At 34.9% G+C, this 19,206-nt stretch overlaps 1 protein-coding gene across 12 annotated transcripts in view; it reads right to left on the bottom strand.

The window, feature by feature from the left end:
* The window catches only part of LOC119507882 (ankyrin repeat and KH domain-containing protein 1), a 178,688-nt gene that overhangs the window by 7,972 nt on the left and 151,510 nt on the right, over positions 1 to 19,206 (bottom strand). For 8 of the 12 annotated variants that reach the window (XM_037801128.1, XM_037801130.1, XM_037801133.1 and 5 more), the window contains 9 exons: positions 12,613 to 12,787; positions 11,402 to 11,858; positions 10,164 to 10,310; positions 9,337 to 9,486; positions 7,569 to 9,181; positions 4,630 to 4,806; positions 3,310 to 3,561; positions 2,600 to 2,775; positions 156 to 320 (listed from right to left, as the gene is read on the bottom strand). In XM_037801128.1, coding sequence (XP_037657056.1) covers positions 156 to 320; positions 2,600 to 2,775; positions 3,310 to 3,561; positions 4,630 to 4,806; positions 7,569 to 9,181; positions 9,337 to 9,486; positions 10,164 to 10,310; positions 11,402 to 11,858; positions 12,613 to 12,787 — 3,312 coding nt within the window. The remainder of the gene's footprint in view (positions 1 to 155; positions 321 to 2,599; positions 2,776 to 3,309; positions 3,562 to 4,629; positions 4,807 to 7,568; positions 9,182 to 9,336; positions 9,487 to 10,163; positions 10,311 to 11,401; positions 11,859 to 12,612; positions 12,788 to 19,206) is intronic. The other 4 variants (XM_037801131.1, XM_037801134.1, XM_037801136.1 and 1 more) reach the window with 2 other exon arrangements.

The raw sequence follows: 19,206 nt of genomic DNA, 5'->3' as shown, positions 1-19,206 counted from the left end.
TAAAACCTTTAGTATCATCTTGATATTGAAAAACTTAATTCAGATCAAGGTGATCAGACGTTATGACTTTCGATATTGAGAACTTGCATTACCCATAGAATTAAAAGAATGACATGATAAATCTAAAAAATAAAGGAGTACTAAGCCCATTTTACCTGCTGAGCATCAGTGCATTCAGTTGAGTTTTGGATAACTTTAATCATAGGGTTCCAAGCAGGATCTGGGTTGTGAAGTCCATTAAACAGAGGGCCTCCTGGAACATCAGCAAGCTGAGGATGAGAGGGTATTATGGTGCCTCCATACATGGAAATTGGCAGACCCTAAAACAGCAGAAAAGGAAGTGATTATGAATGATTCCATAATACCAGCTTAGACCACTCTAATTTCCTCTCATTCAAAGAATGCCATAGGATCCTGTAAGTACAGCACAGTACAGTATTGAGAAACCAAAAGTGATTATCTGCATCAGCAACATTTTTCAGTGAGAAGAGGGATAAAACCTAAATCCAGTATCAAATCATCAGTAAATTTCCCATATTTGATGAACATAAATAATATCCTCAACTTTCCCATATTTTAGTTTCCCTATGCTTGTGCTAAGAAGGAAATGTGAACTCCACATGATTGCTTGTAGCCATGATACAAGATCTACAGTAGATCTATAGTAGCCAGGAAGCTCTCAGAGCAGAGGGCCTCAAAGAGCTTCTGGCTAGCTTTTTAGAGGGGCAGAGACCTCCTTCAAAGTTGTGGCAGCAGAACATAAAGGAGAAAAACCTAAATCCATCAGGTTTTGGGGGGAGTAGGGGCATCTTCAGTATGGTTTAAGGAAAAATTATTATTATTATTTTTTAAATCTCAATTGTATTTTTATACTCCCCAGTTTATTCTGAAAACAGCCTTTTTGGATATATATCCAAATGAATTTCAAATTTACAGTTATCTTGAAGTACACAGAAATTACCTATATTCTCCTATAAATGAAACACTGATAAAAGAACACCTAACATATTATTTAAGATCTTCAACATAATAGAATTCTCTTTTTTCCAGCTTTTTAAACTATTTTTTTCCCTCATCTAAGCCAATATGTAATATTTGACATTTTGGTTATATGTGCATATAAAACAGACCCCTTTGTCAAAGTGAGTATAAGATGAAATAGCATACAGTGTCCTTTCTGGATAGAATTAAATTTTCAGAGGTAAAGTGAACCAAATGGGAGCAAAAAAGCTGACTTCCTCATGAAATAAACTAGATAAACAAAAACTTCACTTATTCCATAAATCATTCTCTTTCCTATCCTTCTAACATACAAGGGTGCACTCTGGGTATGTGTGAATCAAAATACTTCCAATCAAGATTCTGAACTCCTAGATTAGGGGTATCTAATTCAATAAAAGGCCCTGGGGTAAAAAGAGAGATAGCACAGGTGAATAAAGGACATTTGTTCATTAAATTATACATACTGACTTAATAAAGAGGTAGATTATTTAAGAGTCTCAGTGGGCTCAGATATTGACTTGGGCCTAAAAGTGATGTTTTAATTACTTATTAAGATCATAATTAAGCATATTAGAATGCTAGCCGTCACTGGATTAGTACCTTAAGGTTAAAAAGAAATGAATTTTACAAAACACAACAAAACATTACATTTTGTGGTTCTACTCTTTTGTTTGTTCCACTATTTTTTTAATTGGGGGAAGAGGTCCAATTTGTTTAAGAACATTTAATGTACCCTATAAAACTGTCTAAATCAAAGATTTTGAAACAATAAGTCAATTGAAAAAATAAGTTGTGGTCGTGAGCTATGAAACATTACGCTTTTAACACACTGATTAACTGAAAAACCTAAAACATCACTGTAAAGATGTTAATCATCATTGTCCTTCAGCAATGAATGGATGCAGCTTTGTTGTGACTTCTCCAAAAATTCTCTGCAGCACCTAACACACTGTTGGTACACAGTCTCAAAGACGGAGTCACTCCCATAATAGGGATGTTCAATAATAAGTTGTTTTTGTGGATAATAGCTCCCAAGTAGCTCAATTTTTGTGTTGTGGTCTTTAACTTCGCTACCTTTTCTATTAAAATTTCTCAGACTGCTTTCATCCATACATAGTATATAATCAAATGTGGCAAAGTCTTCTTTGGTAACCTACTGGGCAACATGATTCATAGGAATATCATGCTTCATGAAATTTTGCCATTGATAATCAGGAGGGTTTCCTATCTCATAAGTGGATGTTGTGGCACAGTCTATCCTCCAATTATCTGAAATATTTTCATCAGTTACACATTTTCTGAAAACTGCTTCTGCAGTGGGTGATTGACAAATGTTACCCAAACATACAAACAGCACCGACTTGAGTGGCTGGCTCCGCTGCCATCTTTTTTGGAGTAAAGAGAGGCACGGAATCTAAGGATGAGCTACTTTTGATGACACAACCTATTCTTGAAATTAGGCAAAAGACCTGGGAAAGTCACAGAAACAAACTAGTTCCACTGAAAGGGAGAATTAGTTCAATACAACTACTACTTAACAAGTGACTACACTGGCTGGCAAAGTGTCAAACAAGTACAAGGATATTTGTCAACTCACTTTGGAAAAATCCACAAAACCGCTTGCCATAGGCTGATGAAAAATGTTAGAGGGGGCTACCATTCCAGAATCATCTCTCTCCATTGGCTGATGCTGGGAGAATGTGCTTGGGTCTGATAATTGTTGATGCATTGGATGGTTTCCTATCACAGACTGCGACCAACCTGATAAGCCTTCTAGAAAGAATCAAGAACAGGACTTGATATTTATTTGGATAAAACAACAACATTACCAATTAATTCTTTTTCCATACTAGATTTTATCAAAATCATTCTTCTTAATAACTCAGAGCACATTCACCACATGTAATGAGATCATTTGATATCTGCAAATCAAAAAAAAGGTTACTGGAAAACCAGGTGAAGTCCTCTGAATACTCTAAATACTCTACCCTTGACAAGAGATTAATTACTCTCTGAAAGAATCAAATGTCCCTTTCTAAATTATAAATCTTCAGAGAGAAAGGAAGGACTCTTAGAATCTTTTACATTTGATCAACTCCATATTTATTATGGATGCTACAATTAAAACCAGCATTCTAGACTCTGAGCTCAGGATGAATTCTCCCAAGTTATAAAAACCTCTCCTTTACTGAGCATTAAGCATGTTTGTTTAAACAGTTTTTCGTTTTTTAAAGAAACTAAGTTATAATGGCAAAATCCCCAACTTACTTCAGACATCCCTCCACACAGATGGTGACATAACTATACCTGACACAGCATTGACACCAAATGACCAGATTCCACTGTGTCCAACAGGAGTGACAAAACTGGTTCCCACAGGGGCTTGTGCAACAGACCCGCCTTGACGAATCCGGGCCAGTCTCTCTGTTCCAATGGGGGGAGGTATCTTTCGATCCTGACTGGCACTGCCTCCTTTTGGTTGGCCCAATGTTGGCGGGGCAGAAGTGGCTGAAAGAGGTGAAGATGATCCCGAAGAAACAGATGGAATAGGAGAGTCACCTGGTGGCAAAATATTTCTCTATTGTTTTATTACATATAAAAACTACTTATAAGAATATGAGGAACCTTGTTGGAAAGATCTTTTCAACAACATAGGTTCTGTAAAGAAAAATCCATTTTAAAAGATCATTCAAATGAAAATAAATAATTTCTAAAAACACTCCTCTAGAATACTTCTGCCTACAACAAGCACAGTCTAAAAAAAAATCCAGATTGAACTGAACAAAACTAGAAAGGAAGAAGGTCACAACATTTACTCTTACTTTTGTTCTAATTAATATTCTCAACATATATTATCACATTTTAAATTAACTTACGTGGGCAATGTTTGTATAGTACCTAGCATAATGTCTGGCAAATACCCTGTGGCCCTGTATACTTGTTGGTTTTTCTTTTTTCTCTTTCTACAGAACTTTTTTTCTCCCATAAGAAGAATGATCAAATAATAGCAACGCATTGTAGGATTCAATTCATAGCTTTGTTTCTTAATGTGACTCTCAGGTAATACGGGTAGTTTTCCTTGTCAAACGGGCCAATACTCACTGACTACTTCTCATAATGTCCATTAAAAAACTCATGTCCTGTTTAATTCCAGATACTTCATCTGTTCTAAATATTGAAATAAGTCAGAACAAAAGGAATACTTTTACTTATGAATGATAATAATAGTTTCCCAAAATGTAAAAATAAAGGAGAAATCATACCAAACTGACTCATAAATTCAAATTCTATTCATACTTAATAAATTTCACAACATTGTCCCTACAACTAATTTCAAACCCAAAACTGTTCTTTGCTTTCCACTTTACCATGAGTATCCTTCTTAAGTATGGGTCCTTTTTAAAAACTACTTTTAGTACCTCTTTTCTCGTCCAAGTCCCGCTGAAAACTTTCATGGCTTTGAATAATGGCCTGACCCCTATAAATGACTGATGATTTTTGACATGACTGCAATGCAAACCTTGCATACCATTTAGTTTACTAAATTTACAACATAGTGTACCCTGAAACAAATGGTTTAATAACTTATTTAAGACCCTATGGGAAGAGTTCCTCCAGGATTCCTACATGAGTTTGAGGCGCTTGTCCAAGGATGGGGAGAAAAATGTTGTCTGTTGAAACTAGGAGTCCCAACTGGAGCTGGCCCTTGCAGGAAAACTCGCGTTCCTGGTATGCTTGAAAAACTTGTCAAAGGAGCAGAAGTGGCAGATGGGGAGCTGCCTGATGGATCGATGGATGGCAACCCTGAAATAAAACAGGCCCAAGACATCCAATTAGCCAAAGCTTTAAGATCCTAAGTCCAAAATTAAATCTTTTTTCTAAAATAAAGCAAGGGTGGGTTTTACTTTCATACATCACATCAAAAAGAACACATTTACATGATACTGTATGGCCTAAACTCATTTTTTTTCTTGTGAACCAGGAGAACATCAACAAACACCACTAGACATGGAAAAGTGAGCCCAATGTTTAAGAATGGCAGTCACCTGGAGTAATGTTCTGGATAAATCTCAAAGCTTTCACTAGAAGGGAGAAGAAATGAGAGCATGTTGTCACTAAGCAGTACCCCAAATCAGTAATTTCTGCTTTCCCTTTCATGGAAAATTTCTACATGAAAGTACAGCTTTTCATATATCTATATATCTATAGTAATTTCCTATGGAAGATAAATAAACTCTACTAATGTGTCCTCTTCACAAGGAGGAAAAGCATACTATTAAACTAAGAATAATTTCAGTATTCTATCTGATTAAAAAAATCAACAGTTGCAAACTGTATCAAAGTTTCTATCTAGTTTGCACAAAATCTGAATTTACCAGTATTCACAAATTCTACTGCTTTCTCTGGAGAATACAGTAGGCAAAGGGAAGAAGGGTGTAGAAAAGGATTATAGGTGCTTATTTTGGGAAAAAGTAGTTAAAATCAACACTGTCAAAACTTTTCTTAAACAGGTCTTATTTTCAAAGTTTGATTTTCTGATGATTTTTAAAAAACAACCATATAATTTGCCATATAATAAAAAATTACCATATAATTTGCCCATTCTAAATATACAACCTGATATTGTTTTAGTATATTTGCAGAGTTGTACAACCATTACCACAATCAATTTTAGTACATATTTGTCCATGCTAAAAGAAACCCTGTATCTGTAAACTGTCACTCCCCATTGCTCCTCACTTTACTGTTCCCAGTACAAACCAACTACTAATCTACTTTCTTCCCCTACAGATTTGCCTACTTTGGACATTTCATATAAGTGGCCATTTCATATAAAATGTAGTTTTTGTGACTGGCCTCTTTCACTTTGCAAACTGTTCTCAAGGTTCATCCATGTTGTAGCATGAATCAGTACTTCATTTCTTTTTTTTGCTGAATAATATTCCATTATATAGATATAACACATTTTATTTATCCATTCATCACTTGATGGACATTTGGGTTGTTTCCACTTTTTGGCAATTATGAATAATCCAGAGTGAAAATCTGTGTGCACGTTTTTCTGTGGACATATGTTTTCATTTCTCTTGGGTATACCTACGAGTGGAATTACTGGGTTATATAGTAACTCTAAGTTTAACTTTTTAAGTAACTGCCAAATTTTTTTCCAAAGTGGCTGAACCATTTTATATTCCCACCAACAATGTATGAGGGTTCCAATTTCTCCACACCCTTCCCCATCTTCTTACGTATTACAACTTCTTACCTGAAAAGCAGGAAAGTAAACTATATCCAGGAAAAAAGAGCATCAACAACATAAAGCATACAGGAAGTTAAGAAATGAAGCCAGGCTTATCAATCCTGGACCCCAGAAGGAAGGTCAAAGATTGATGCTTTCTATCACAGCTTGAGTACCAGCAATGAGCTCTTCCTTCACCTTGGAGCCTTTAAAAACTTTTACTAGTTTTCCCCAAGCTGGAAGTTAAAACAGATGCTGATATAGAGAAAAGAAGAAAAAAATATCCCAGACTATTGTTTATGGTCCTATTCTGGACTATAGATAGTCTTATGTAGGCTTGTATTTCTATTTGAAAGATGATAAAACAGCTGTTTTCCTGAACAGATAGGTAAATGGAAACATATCTGAAATAAGGCTATACCACATCCACAAATTCTCACAAATTTTACAAATAATTTATAAATTGTTATAAATAACAAAAAGCAGCATGGGCTATGGGACAGTTTTCCAACTGGAAAAGAAATGCTAAGTGGCAACAGAGCTTCCTACCCGTATTCTAGGTCAGTCATAATTCCTAATTTGTTTCTCAGATCAGATTAAATTCAGCTCTTAAATTCTGACAAAGAGATTCTGGTTCTCCAAATATCTCCAGGCAAAAACTAGCCTCATATTTATCTACATAATTCTTATAATGTCTCAGTAGCTAATTTCTAATTTCAAGGAACCAATAGCTGAATCTAAAGTGGTCTTTAAAATAAGAGCCCAGAAATAACTGGATCTCTTCAAATAGCTGTATTTAATGTAAATAATATATGGTATTATTAAACAACATGATTTAATATTCAATCTATGTACTCAAGATTGAAAAGAAAGCAAATAAATTATGGACTGGCCCCTAAACATATTTGCAACTCAAATTTGGTAAATATGAGAAATGGAAACAATCACTAAAATAAAATTGAAAAAAAAAAAAAAGGCCTGAAAATTTGGAATTCTTGAAGCATCCCATGAGTTCTTTTTTATTAATATTATCTTACACCAATTCCAAGAAATGGACTGACATAAGGTATAAACTCCCTGCTATGAAGGACAGAAAGCTCATGGAGAATATATAGCAGCTCATTATATATGAATGAGTCACCCACAGCCACTTTTTTATTCACTCACTCAGCAATTATTAAAGATACTATTTACTGTTTATGACAAATTCTCATTTCTTTAAGCTCATGCAATATTAGGTGCAAAATAAACACTTTATTATTATCTTGGAGAATCAGATAATGCTGTTTGAGACCAACAGTGAGGGGCAGTGATATTTAGTACTTACCAACTGGACTAGTAGAAACTCGTTGGGAAGGTGGTCTGAAGCCAGGTGCCTTCGAGTTGTCAGGGTGCATGTTTTCCAAGTGTCCAAGTACAGAGTTACCTAGGAATGCTGACTGAACAGTAAAAGAAGCATCTGCAGCAACTCGTGAGGGCAATGGACCATCTCCCCAACCCTGGTTAGCTGGCACCTGACTGCTATCAAAAAGACTACTGAAGTGATTGAAAAGTGTGGCTGGGCCAAATGTAGGTGGCAAAGATTTATTTGCTGGGTTAATGTGCATCTGAGAACCATTCATAATGTTCATAGCTGAAGAAAGCTGCACTGCAGCTGGTGGGCCTTGAGGTGGTGTTAGAGGAACTGGATTTGTAACAAAAATAGACTGGGGATCCTGGTGCATAGTTGCATTTGGTACCACTGAGTAAAAAGAACCTCTGGGCTGCATTCGATGAGAAACTCGAGGTGCTGGTACAGCTAACTGAGGTAAATTATTGGTGTCCTGATTATCAGTAGCAGCCAATCTGGGTGATGCCAAAGTCAATGGAGCAGGTTCTGAGTTAGATGCAAAAGGCATTGACATAGGACTTAAATCTGACCCTTTGGATGGCTGTGCCTCCTCCTGTGTGTTATTAGAGGGAGGAGTAGGACTATTAGATGAGTGAGTTTCTGGAGCTCCTGGGGTGTTGCTGGCAGAGCTACTGCAACTATTTGCAGTTGAAGATGGAGTACACAAGTTTGCTGTGGGCTGGTCCTGTGTGGACACCTTCTCTTTGGGAGCTGGCATGGCAGAGAAAGAATCCATCTTTTGTGAAGAAAGCTGTGCTTGAGGAGTACTTGGGGGCAGAAAGCTGGTAGGAACTTGCCCACTAGTGATAGGTGCAGAGGAGACGGAAGGCAGGGAACTACAAGTGCTGGTCACGGAAGAAATCACTGTTGCTGGAGGACTTGTCTTAGGCACACAGGCAAACAACTGCTTTCTGACTGATGAAGGAGTCCGGGTATTAGTCACACACAGTTGCTGACTGGCAGCAACTACAGAAGAGACAGTGATAGGACAACCGGCAGTAGCTAGTCCAGCAGATTCTGAGGGCAAAACTGTCCCGTTCTGGCTAGGTAGACGGCCTGTATTATTATGTTTTGGAGAGCTACTTGTGTTGCCAGGATTCACAGGTCTCACTGGGAATGGTCCCCAAGTGTTAGGAGAGGGTGAAAAGGTTCCTCCAAACTGGGCCATGGGTAAGCGAGGATGCCGAATCTGTTGCATAGTTTGAGCAGCCAGTAGGGCAAAATGAGGGTGGGAATAAGCCAAGGGTAGAGAAACTGGAAAAGAAGAACGTACATTTGCTGGAACGTTCTTATTAAGTTTATTATTGGGCTGGAACGTGGATAATGTTGTCGCCTGTGAAGTCACAAGAGTTGGAGCACCCAAGGGAAATGCATTTTTACTGGAAGCTGCTGTGGTGCCTACTCCAGAAGAGAAGTTTGCATGAATGGATTTGGTGCTGGTAGGGGTTCTGATGTGATTTTTAGGAATCAAGTCTTCCAGTTCCTTAGCAGGATCTTGAATAAGTGCATTGATAAGCTGAACCGCGTATCTTGTTGACTCTGTACCACCTCTGGGGGAAAAACAAGACCAAAAACATAAAAAAATCAGGTAATCTTAATCATCAACTAAAATTCTTGAATGTACCATATCTAACAAAAGTAAAGCATGCTTCTTATAAAATTTAATTTCCACAAAGAACTAGCAATATACATTTCCCACAATTACCTTATTGTGATCATTCTTTCACCATTCTTATCTTTTTGTTTATCCACATCAATATGGGCTCCAGTAACATCTTGTATTGCAGTGATGTTGCATCCTCCTCTTCCCATTATTCTGGACACCACTGAGGCTGGAACAGACAATTTCTTTGACCTGTAAAATGAAGACTACATGTGAGCATATGAAATCAAATGTCTTTGAATAGTAAAGAGTCTTTACTGTAAAAGATCTCTCAGTAAGTATGTTCATGGATGTTTGCAGAATATTTCTCAAACCTTAAAAAGGAAATAATTTGCAGAAGTTATTATTTAGAAACTGACCTCTTTCATCTTATTGAATTTAATTTACTAAAGGTAAAAATTACACTGCCATTTAAAGCAAAAATTACATTTAAATCACCCATATGTAAGCATTCGAATCTGCCCAAAATATTACACATTAAATACACTACAATGACCATATGTTTTGACTATTTCTAAAGTAAAATAATACATACTGTATTGTTAAACTTCATATTTAATAATATTGGCTATTTTATTCATTTTAAACCAATATCAACAGTTCATAATTAGCAATAAAAAAGTCTCAGATTTGACTTACATAAAAAGCAACTCACAGGTTTCCAAAAAAGTCAACATTTGTTGTGTCATATAAAATATGCATGCAGAATTTACCTATTGCTTCTAATTTTGCTTTAGCTTATACTGGATTTAGTAAGGCACTGCAGTTTAAAATAATAACCACATTCAAATTATTCATTAATAGACTACGTAACCATCTTGCAAGAGGAGTCCTTATTGTTTAAGAAAGTTGAGATTAATTCTACTTACCTTCGTATAACTTCTTTCCACCCTTCTTCTCTTTTTTGTCCCCTTTTAGGGCTAGTGAGATTCACCTTTATGTTTGGAGAGCTTAATGGCAATGACATTGACTTGTAGTTTGTTGACAAAGAATTAGGATTCACTTCACTTTCAGTTCTAAGAAGAAAGAAATATCAAGTCCAAGAAAAGACAAATTTAAGATAGGAACTCAAGGGGCTGTTCCTTTATAGACAGTTATGCTGAAATATTTGAATTAAAATGTGGCACATCAAATTATTAAGAAATAAGAAAAACAGAAATAAGCCAGAGTCCATCTTCTATTTCAGTATTAAAATAGATTCATATTGTTAAAAAAAAAAAAAAAAAAAAAAAGAATTGGAGCCTAGGCTTGTTACTGACAAAGTAGTAGAAAAAATGTTTTTTTTCATCTATAATGAGACGCAGGTAAAATAAGAAAAAACACATCTCCTTGTGGCCCAGAGAAATACAAATAAGGATAGCAGATGATTTTATCAGAGTAACAAGTGATGCAAAAACCCATCCTGTATCTGCCCCCCACCCCAGTATTTGAAATTTTGATAATGAAATAAAACTAAAAAAGATTTTCAAAGTTAAAAAAAAAAAAAAAAAAAAAAAACGAAAAAGATTCAGAAGCCAAAAGTTGGGACATAATTGATAACAATGACATAGTAAAATCAAAGTTAAGGAGCACAATGTACGCAACCTACTCTAAAATGTTTGTAAAATACATATATAAATAAATAGAATGTTACAACAAAAGTGGCAGAATGTTAAAAGCTGGTATATTTGGGTACCTGGGTAGAGATGTATTAGAATTCTCTATATAGATTTTGTACTATTCTTGCAACTATCCTGCAGATTTGAAATTATTTCGAAATAAAAGTTAAAAAAGAACTGTGACAAAAATGGAAATGAGGTTTCTCATGCATTTGTAAATAAATAAAATATACTCTCTAATCAAAAATAAATAAATAAAATAAAAATAAATCAAGGATGCCAATATTTTCAACTTCAGAATATGAATCTTATAAAAATTTCTAATCTCATTTCATATTTAGCATACGATTGAGGACATTGGTAAATTCCAGTTTTGAGTATTCAAACAGATAATGTGGTAGATTTAAATTGTTTAACACAACTTGTGCTTAGAGAATGTACTTTAAATTCTTGTGCCAGACATGAAAAAGGAAAGGCAGACATAGAGTTAACAAATTAGAGAATTTTACCGTGTTTGAGTTTTAGAAGGGGCGGTACTCGTCTTTTCTTCTTGGGAGTGGAGTAGCAGTGAGGGATATCTCCTATCACTAGAGGAATTCATGTCCACAGTGAAATTTAACTCTTGGCTTTTACCACCACTACTACTCTCACTGTTGCAATCTGTGCTGTCCAAATTATCTGAATCACTATTCCCACCTGCACCACCACCTCTGGGTTCTCCATTTATTTTATTTTTATCTGCCTTTTGCTGAGCTAAAGATATGTGTTGTTCCGGTGAAATCAAATGTGCAGTGGGAGGGGTCTCTTTTGTTTTGTTCTTCTTGTTTTTCCGATTTGTGCTGGGGGTTGTCACCACGTTGGCCCTTTTTTTCCCAAACACATTTGTGAATGTTGTAGATGTTGCAGAGATTCCAATTGTGGTGGTGGTGGTTGCACTAGGAGGTTCTATGGGAACTTCTTGCTCCACTGAAATTATAGAAAAGGATAAAAATCACACTCAGAGCCACAGATATCAAAACAAATTGTGATAGAGTATACCTAATAACTCAGATTAACTCAATCCTTTAAGTCCTATTTTCCTTTCACCAGTATTCACTAGTAAACATATCTTTGCTGTTAACGCAAATACACTGTATCATATTTTGATTCCTAAGTTTTTGTATAAAACATACAAGCCTTAATGTTCTTAAGAACTGAAATACTAGTCTCATTAACCAAAAATCACAACCTAGTTTGAATTTAGAAATTTTTTTCAAATGAGAGAAACAGTATTTTAGAATTAAAGTTCAAATTATTTGCCTACTACAAGCACTGCCAGACTGTACGATAAACAACTCTTTGAGAGTAATGAATCCCATTTTAGCACTGTATAGCTTTGACTCTGAAACTTAGCCAAAAATTCAATAAAGGAACTAGAATGAGGTAGGGAAGAACATGAAGAGAAGCTGGCAAACCTCTTATTGTATAATTTTTAGGACATATACGATGTTTTACAAAGTGACTTAAATTATAACTGAACTTCTTCAGATTATGTGCTTGCTTTGCCCGTTTCTCTGTGTACAATGTAAAACATTTAGAAATATTTACTATAAAAGTAAATTGTCAATTTCAGATTAAACAGTCATCAAATATTGAGTTAACTAGAGCAAAAAAAATTTGCACTCAGAAATTGATAAGTAAATGAGAATTTAATCACTAATTCAGATGGGTCATTTCTTACCATCTTCATAATTCTCCTCTTCATCTTCATCCTCTGGTAGTTCTGAATTTTCCTTAGGTTTGTTTTCTTCGTCTTCTTCCTGTTTCCTTTTCTGTTCCTCTTTTTTCTTTTTTCTCTTTTCTTTTCTTTTCTCCCTTTTAGCTGCCAGAGCCTGCTTTCTGCTTTCTTCTCTTGACTGCAAATGAAGCAGGTATATCATTTTACCAGTAATACAATAATTTAAAATAAAGAATAAAATAATATTTTTGGGTATGGTACATGGGACTTCCCACAGATGGCATTAGTCTCTCTCAATACACATTTATAAAAGCAACAAAAGAAAAACGAGATTAAACTAGACAACATCAAAATTAAAAACTTTTATGCTTCAAAGGATACCATCAAGAAAGGAAAAAGAATGGGATAACATTTTTGCAAATCATATATCTGATAAGGGACTTGTATCTAGAGTAAAGAACTATTACAGCTCAATAATAAAGACAAATAACCCAGTTTAAAAGTGGACAAAGGACTTGAATAGACATGTGAAAAGATAGACACTCAACACCATTAGCCATCAAATCAAAACTTATATTGAGACACCTACTTCATACCCTTAGGATGGCTACAATAACAAAGATGTTTAAATGTTGGCAACTATGTGGAGAAAAACTGGAATCTTCAAACACCACTGGTGGGAATTTTAAATGGTGCCGTCACCTTGGAAAATAATTTGACTGTTCCTCAAACTGTTAAACATTAAAATTACCATATGTCCCAGTATATTCCACTCCTAGATATCCAAGAGAAATGAAAACATGTCACATAGTAAGTTGTACCCGAATATTCACAGCAGTATTACTCACAATAGCCAAAAAGTTGAAACAACCTAAACGTCCATTAACTGATGAATGGATAAACAAAATGTGGTATTATTAAAATAATGGAATACTAGCAGTAAAAAGTGAATTACTGACATATGCTAAAATATGGATGAATATTATGAAGTAAAAGAAGCCAGTCACAGAGGATCACATTGTATGATTCCATTTATATGAAATGTCTAGAATAGGCAAATCCACAGAGACAGAAAGTAGATTAGTGGTTGCCTAGGGCTGGGGGGCAGAGGGGAGGAGAGATTGGGGGGTGAGGGCTAAGGAGTATGTTTTTTTTTTTTTTTTTTAATTAAATTCAGTTTTATTGAAATATATTCACATACCATACAATCATCCATGGTGTACAATCAATTGTTCACAGTACCATCATATAGTTATGCATTCATCATGGGGTTTCTTTTGAGAATGATGAAAATGTTCTAAAATTGATTGTGGTGATGGATGCACAACTGTGTTTACTATTACTAAATGTCACTGAACTATAAACTTTAAGTGAACTGTATGGTAAGTGAAATTAAATTGCAATAAAGCCATCTATTCATCTGTCTATATGCACCTATCATCTTTATAAAATGCTGACAAATTTCACTGTAAAAATATTGACAAGAGGCTAATAAAGAAATGATTTTTTCCTACTTTATAGAATTTTTTTTTAAACCATTCAGAATTCTGACCACCTTTAGGTTTTGCTAATGTCTTATTTGGTTAGACATAATTTTCTTTTCAGAAAGGGGAACTTGGTAATGGTTGCCTAGCATCATAATGAACGTTTGAAACAAGTAGAAAATATATCAAGTTACCATATTTCTATGGAAATTAACAAAAAAGAAAAGCTTATCAGAAGAGTTGTCCATGGAGCCCAGTTTTTCCTCCTGGTAATTAAGTAAAACATTTTCCTCATAACTATAATTTACCATTCTGAGGTACAACATGCTCATTCTTTGAAATTTTCACTTATCTAAATGAGATGTCAGCAAACTATGACCTGAAGGCCAAATCCAGTCTGCTGCCTTTTTTTTTTTTTCCCAACGGCTGGGAAGCTATGATTGGTTTTTACATTTTTAAATGGCTGACAAAAATTAAAAGACTATTTCATGAACATGAAAATGACATGAACTTCAGGTTGCAGTGTCCACAAGCATGCTCACTCATCTAGAGTTTTTAGTGCCACAAAACAGAGTTGAATAGTTATAACAGAGATCATATGGCGTGCAAAGCTTAAAATATTTACTATGTGGAGTTTTATAGAAAAAAATTTGCCAATCCCAGATGTAGATGAGAAAGGGGCTGGGTATGGAATGAGGAGATTGCATACTCAGCTAAACGTCATTTCATCACCCTGTTGGCATAAGAGTAAGCTGGCTGTTTGGGGAAATGCTGACGATATGCTTGGGTATTATACAAAATTAAAAATTATAGACCTGGAAGGAACCTTAGTAGTCATCTAATTTCAACCTCACACTATTATTTTTTTAAATGCAATTTTGAGATACATTCACACACTGTGTAATCATCCAAGGAATACAATCAATGGCTCACAGTATCACCACATAGCTGTGCATTCATCACCACAATCAAATTTAGAACATTTTTATTACTCCAAAAAAAAAAAAGAGAAAAAATAATAAAAACAAAAATAAAAAAGAACATCCAAAGCATCCCATATCCCTTACTTCTCTTATTTATTTATCTGTCTTTATTTTATTACTCATCTGCCCACACACTAGATAAAGGGAATGTCAGCCACAAGGTTTTCACACTCAACTGGTCACCCCATAAAAGCTATATAGTTATAATATCATCATCAAGAATCCAGGCTACTGGATTATAGTTTCAGGTATTTCCTTCTATCTATTCTAATACACTAGATACTAAAAAGGAATATCTATATAATGTATAAGAATAACCTCCAGAATGATTTCTCAACTCTATTTGAAATCTCTTAGCCACCGAAACTTTATTTTGTTCCATTTCTTTTCCCCCCTTTGGTCAAGAAGGTTTTCTCAATTTCATGATGCCAGGGCCAGGCTCAACCTGGGAGTCATATCCCACATTGTCAGGGAGGCTTAACACCCCTAGGAGTCATGTCCAATGTAGGGGGGAAGGTAGTGAGTTTATCTGCAGAGTTGGCTTAGGGAGGAACCGCCACTTTATTTAAAAATGGATATACTATTTCAATAAAACTGAATTTAATGGAAAAAAAAAAAAAAAGGATATACTGCAACTTTTTTTCCTTTCTGATTTTGACGATAATCAAGTTTGTCGTGCAGGTATTGAAATTTCCTTTATTTCCTATTAATAAAACTTTTAGGTTTAACTTTTCCCCTTATTATAAACAATATGACAATGAATGTCTTTATATATTCACATCTTTGAGCATTTTAAAAATTATTTACCTTAGGATAAATTCTCAAAAGTGGGATGGCGGGAATAGAGTATGAATTTTTTGTTTGCTTCATTTTTAAGTGTCTTCATTAACAGTTATACTAATTTACACCATGCATCAAAAATCATATTAGAGTGCTAGTTTCTTCACACCCTAGCTGTCAACAGATATTTTCAAACAATAGATATTTTCATTCTTTTACTTTGCCTTTTTTTGTTTATTAATGAGGTTGAGCGTTCTCCATCTACTGGACATTTGTATTTTGTTTAATGTGAAATGCTCATTCAGGTGATTTTTCATTATGGGTAAGTTACCTTTTCTCATTGATTTGTAAGAGCTCTTTCTGTATTCAGAAATATTTTTTTCTTGGTTTGTAATCTGTCTTTTAACTTTATTGTACTACTGCTTTACAGTTGTTGTTAATGTTATTTAAAAACCTGTATTGTTGTTAAATCTAACAATTGCTTTCCATTTTAAATGCTTATACTTACTTGAAGTGAGGTTAAAAAAAAGTCTCCTTATCCAAAGATCATAAAAAAGTATTCTCTAGTATTTTCTCCTGGTACTTTCATGGTCTTAGTTTTTTCATATAAATTTTTAATACAGCTGAATTTTTTAGTATAGTGTCAGGCAGAAATCTAACTCTATCCTGTCCTTCTCTGGGACAAATTCACAAACTGTACCAATGCTTTTTATGAATAAATCCTTTCCTCAGTGATGTGAAATTCTACCTTTATCACTTACTCATTTCACCTATTTACATGGCCTGTTTCTAAATTCTGTTGTGTTTCAATGGTTTGCTAGGGCTAGTGCTGCAGTTCTAGTTAGTGTACGCTTATTTTGCATATTACAGTTTTTAAAAACTTTATTGATTGTTTACATGCACTTATTCTTCAAAATAAATCTTCAGAATCGGGTTGCTCAATTCTCCAAAAACCCTCTTAGGTTTGATTGGAATTACCTTCAATTAATACATTCATTAGGGGGAAAATTAACACAATAACAAGTTCTAATCCTATAAGCTACAGAAAACATCTATGCCTTTCCATTTCTTTTGGTATGATTTTTTTTTAATTGGTTTTTTTCTTTTAATTTTTATTCTAATAACAGATGTAACCTAAAATTTCCACTTTTAACCACATCCATGTATATAATTCAGTGCTGTTAATTATATTCACAATTTTATGCTAACATCACCACCATCCATTACCAGATCTTTACAATCAACCTCAAAATAAATTCTGTACAATTTAAGCATTTATTCCCCTTCCCTACCCACAACCAGCCCCTGGTAACTCATATTTCAGATTCTGATTCTATGAATTAGCTTATTCTAATTATTTTGTATCAGTGAGATTATACAATGTTCGTTCTTTTGTGTCTGGCTTATTTCACTCAACATGTTGTTCATCCATCATCCATATTGTCACATGAACCAGAACTTAATTCCTATTTAATGCTGAATATTAAATATTCTATTGTATATATACACATATTTTTTTTATCCATTCATCAGTTGATGGACATTTGGGTTACTTCCATGTTTTGGCAGTTATGCCGCTCGGAACATCAGTGTGCAAATATCTGCTCGAGTTCCTCATTTCAGTTCTTTTGGGTGTGTACTTTGTAATGGAATTTCTGGGTCATATGGTAATTCTATGCTTAGCTTTCTTTCTTTCTTTTTTTTTTAAGATAACTGCTTTACTTCCAACATGTTCCTGCTTTACCCGAAGAAAGTTACCTAATATAGCAACTTTTCTGTGAACTTGTTCCTACTATATCCATCAGAAATAACAGACCATAGTCATCCTGGGCATCCCCAGAATGTTAAATAGATTATCTGTTCTTCTTGAATTATTGGTCCCCCTTCCTTAATTGCTCTCTATTGCTAGTTCCCCTACATTCTACATTATAAACCATTTGTTTTACATTTTTCTAAGTTCACATTAGTGGTAGCATATAATATTTCTCTTTTTGTGCCTGGCTTATTTTGCTCAGCATTATGTCTTCAAGGTTCATCCATGTTGTCATATGTTTCACGAGATCGTTCCTTCTTAGTGCCGTGTAGTATTCCATCGTGTGTATATACCACATTTTACTTATCCACTCATCTGTTGAAGGACATTTGGGTTGTTTCCATCTCTTGGCAATTGTGAAGAATGCTGCTATGAACATTGGCGTGCAGATATCTGTTCGTGTCACTGCTTTCTGATCTTCCAGGTATATACCGAGAAGAGCAATCGCTGGATCGAATGGTAACTCTATATCTAGTTTTCTAAGGAACTGCCAGACTGAATTCCAGAGTGGCTGAACCATTATACAGTCCCACCAACAATGAATAAGAGTTCCAATTTCTCCACATCCTCTCCAGCATTTGTAGTTTCCTGTTTGATTAATGGCAGCCACTCTAATCAGTGTTAGATGGTACCTCATTGTGGTCTTAATTTGCATCTCTCTAATAGCTAGTGAAGCTGAACATTTTTTCATGTGTTTCTTGGCCATTTGTATTTCCTCTTCAGAGAACTATCTTTTCATATCTTTTGCCCATTTGATAATTGGGCTGTCTGTACTATTGTCATTGAGTTGTAGGATTTCTTTATGTATGCAAGATATCAGTCTTTTGTCAGATACATGGTTTCCAAAAATTTTTTCCCATTGAGTTGGCTGCCTCTTTACCTTTTTGAGAAATTCCTTTGAGGTGCAGAAACTTCTAAGCTTGAGGAGTTCCCATTTATCTATTTTGTCTTTGGTTGCTTGTGCTTTGGGTGTAAAGTCTAGGAAGTGGCCGCCTAATACAAGGTCTTGAAGATGTTTTCCTACATTATCTTCTAGGAGTTTTATGGTACTTTCTTTTATATTGAGAACTTTCGTCCATTTTGAGTTAATTTTTGTGTAGGGTGTGAGGTAGGGGTCCTCTTTCATTCTTTTGGATATGGATATCCAACTCTCCCAGCCCCATTTGTTGAAAAGACCATTATGACTCAGTTCAGTGACTTTGGGGGCCTTATCAAATATCAGTCGGCCATAGATCTGAGGGTCTATCTCTGAATTCTCAATTCGATTCCATTGATCTATATGTCTATCTTTGTGCCAGTACCATGCTGTTTTGGCAACTGTGGCTTTATAATAAGCTTCAAAGTCAGGGAGTGTAAGTCCTCCCACTTCGTTTTTTTTTTTTAGAGTGTCTTTAGCAATTCGAGGCATCTTCCCTTTCCAAATAAATTTGATAACTAGCTTTTCCAAGTCTGCAAAGTAGGTTGTTGGAATTTTGATTGGGATTGCATTGAATCTGTAGATGAGTTTGGGTAGAATTGACATCTTAATGACATTTAG

Source organism: Choloepus didactylus, chromosome 13 (genome assembly GCF_015220235.1).
Source record: "Choloepus didactylus isolate mChoDid1 chromosome 13, mChoDid1.pri, whole genome shotgun sequence".
In the NCBI taxonomy this organism is placed as follows: Eukaryota; Metazoa; Chordata; class Mammalia; order Pilosa; family Megalonychidae; genus Choloepus; species Choloepus didactylus.
Note: the sequence above shows the minus strand (reverse complement) of the source record. Positions and strands in the feature narration are given on the sequence as shown.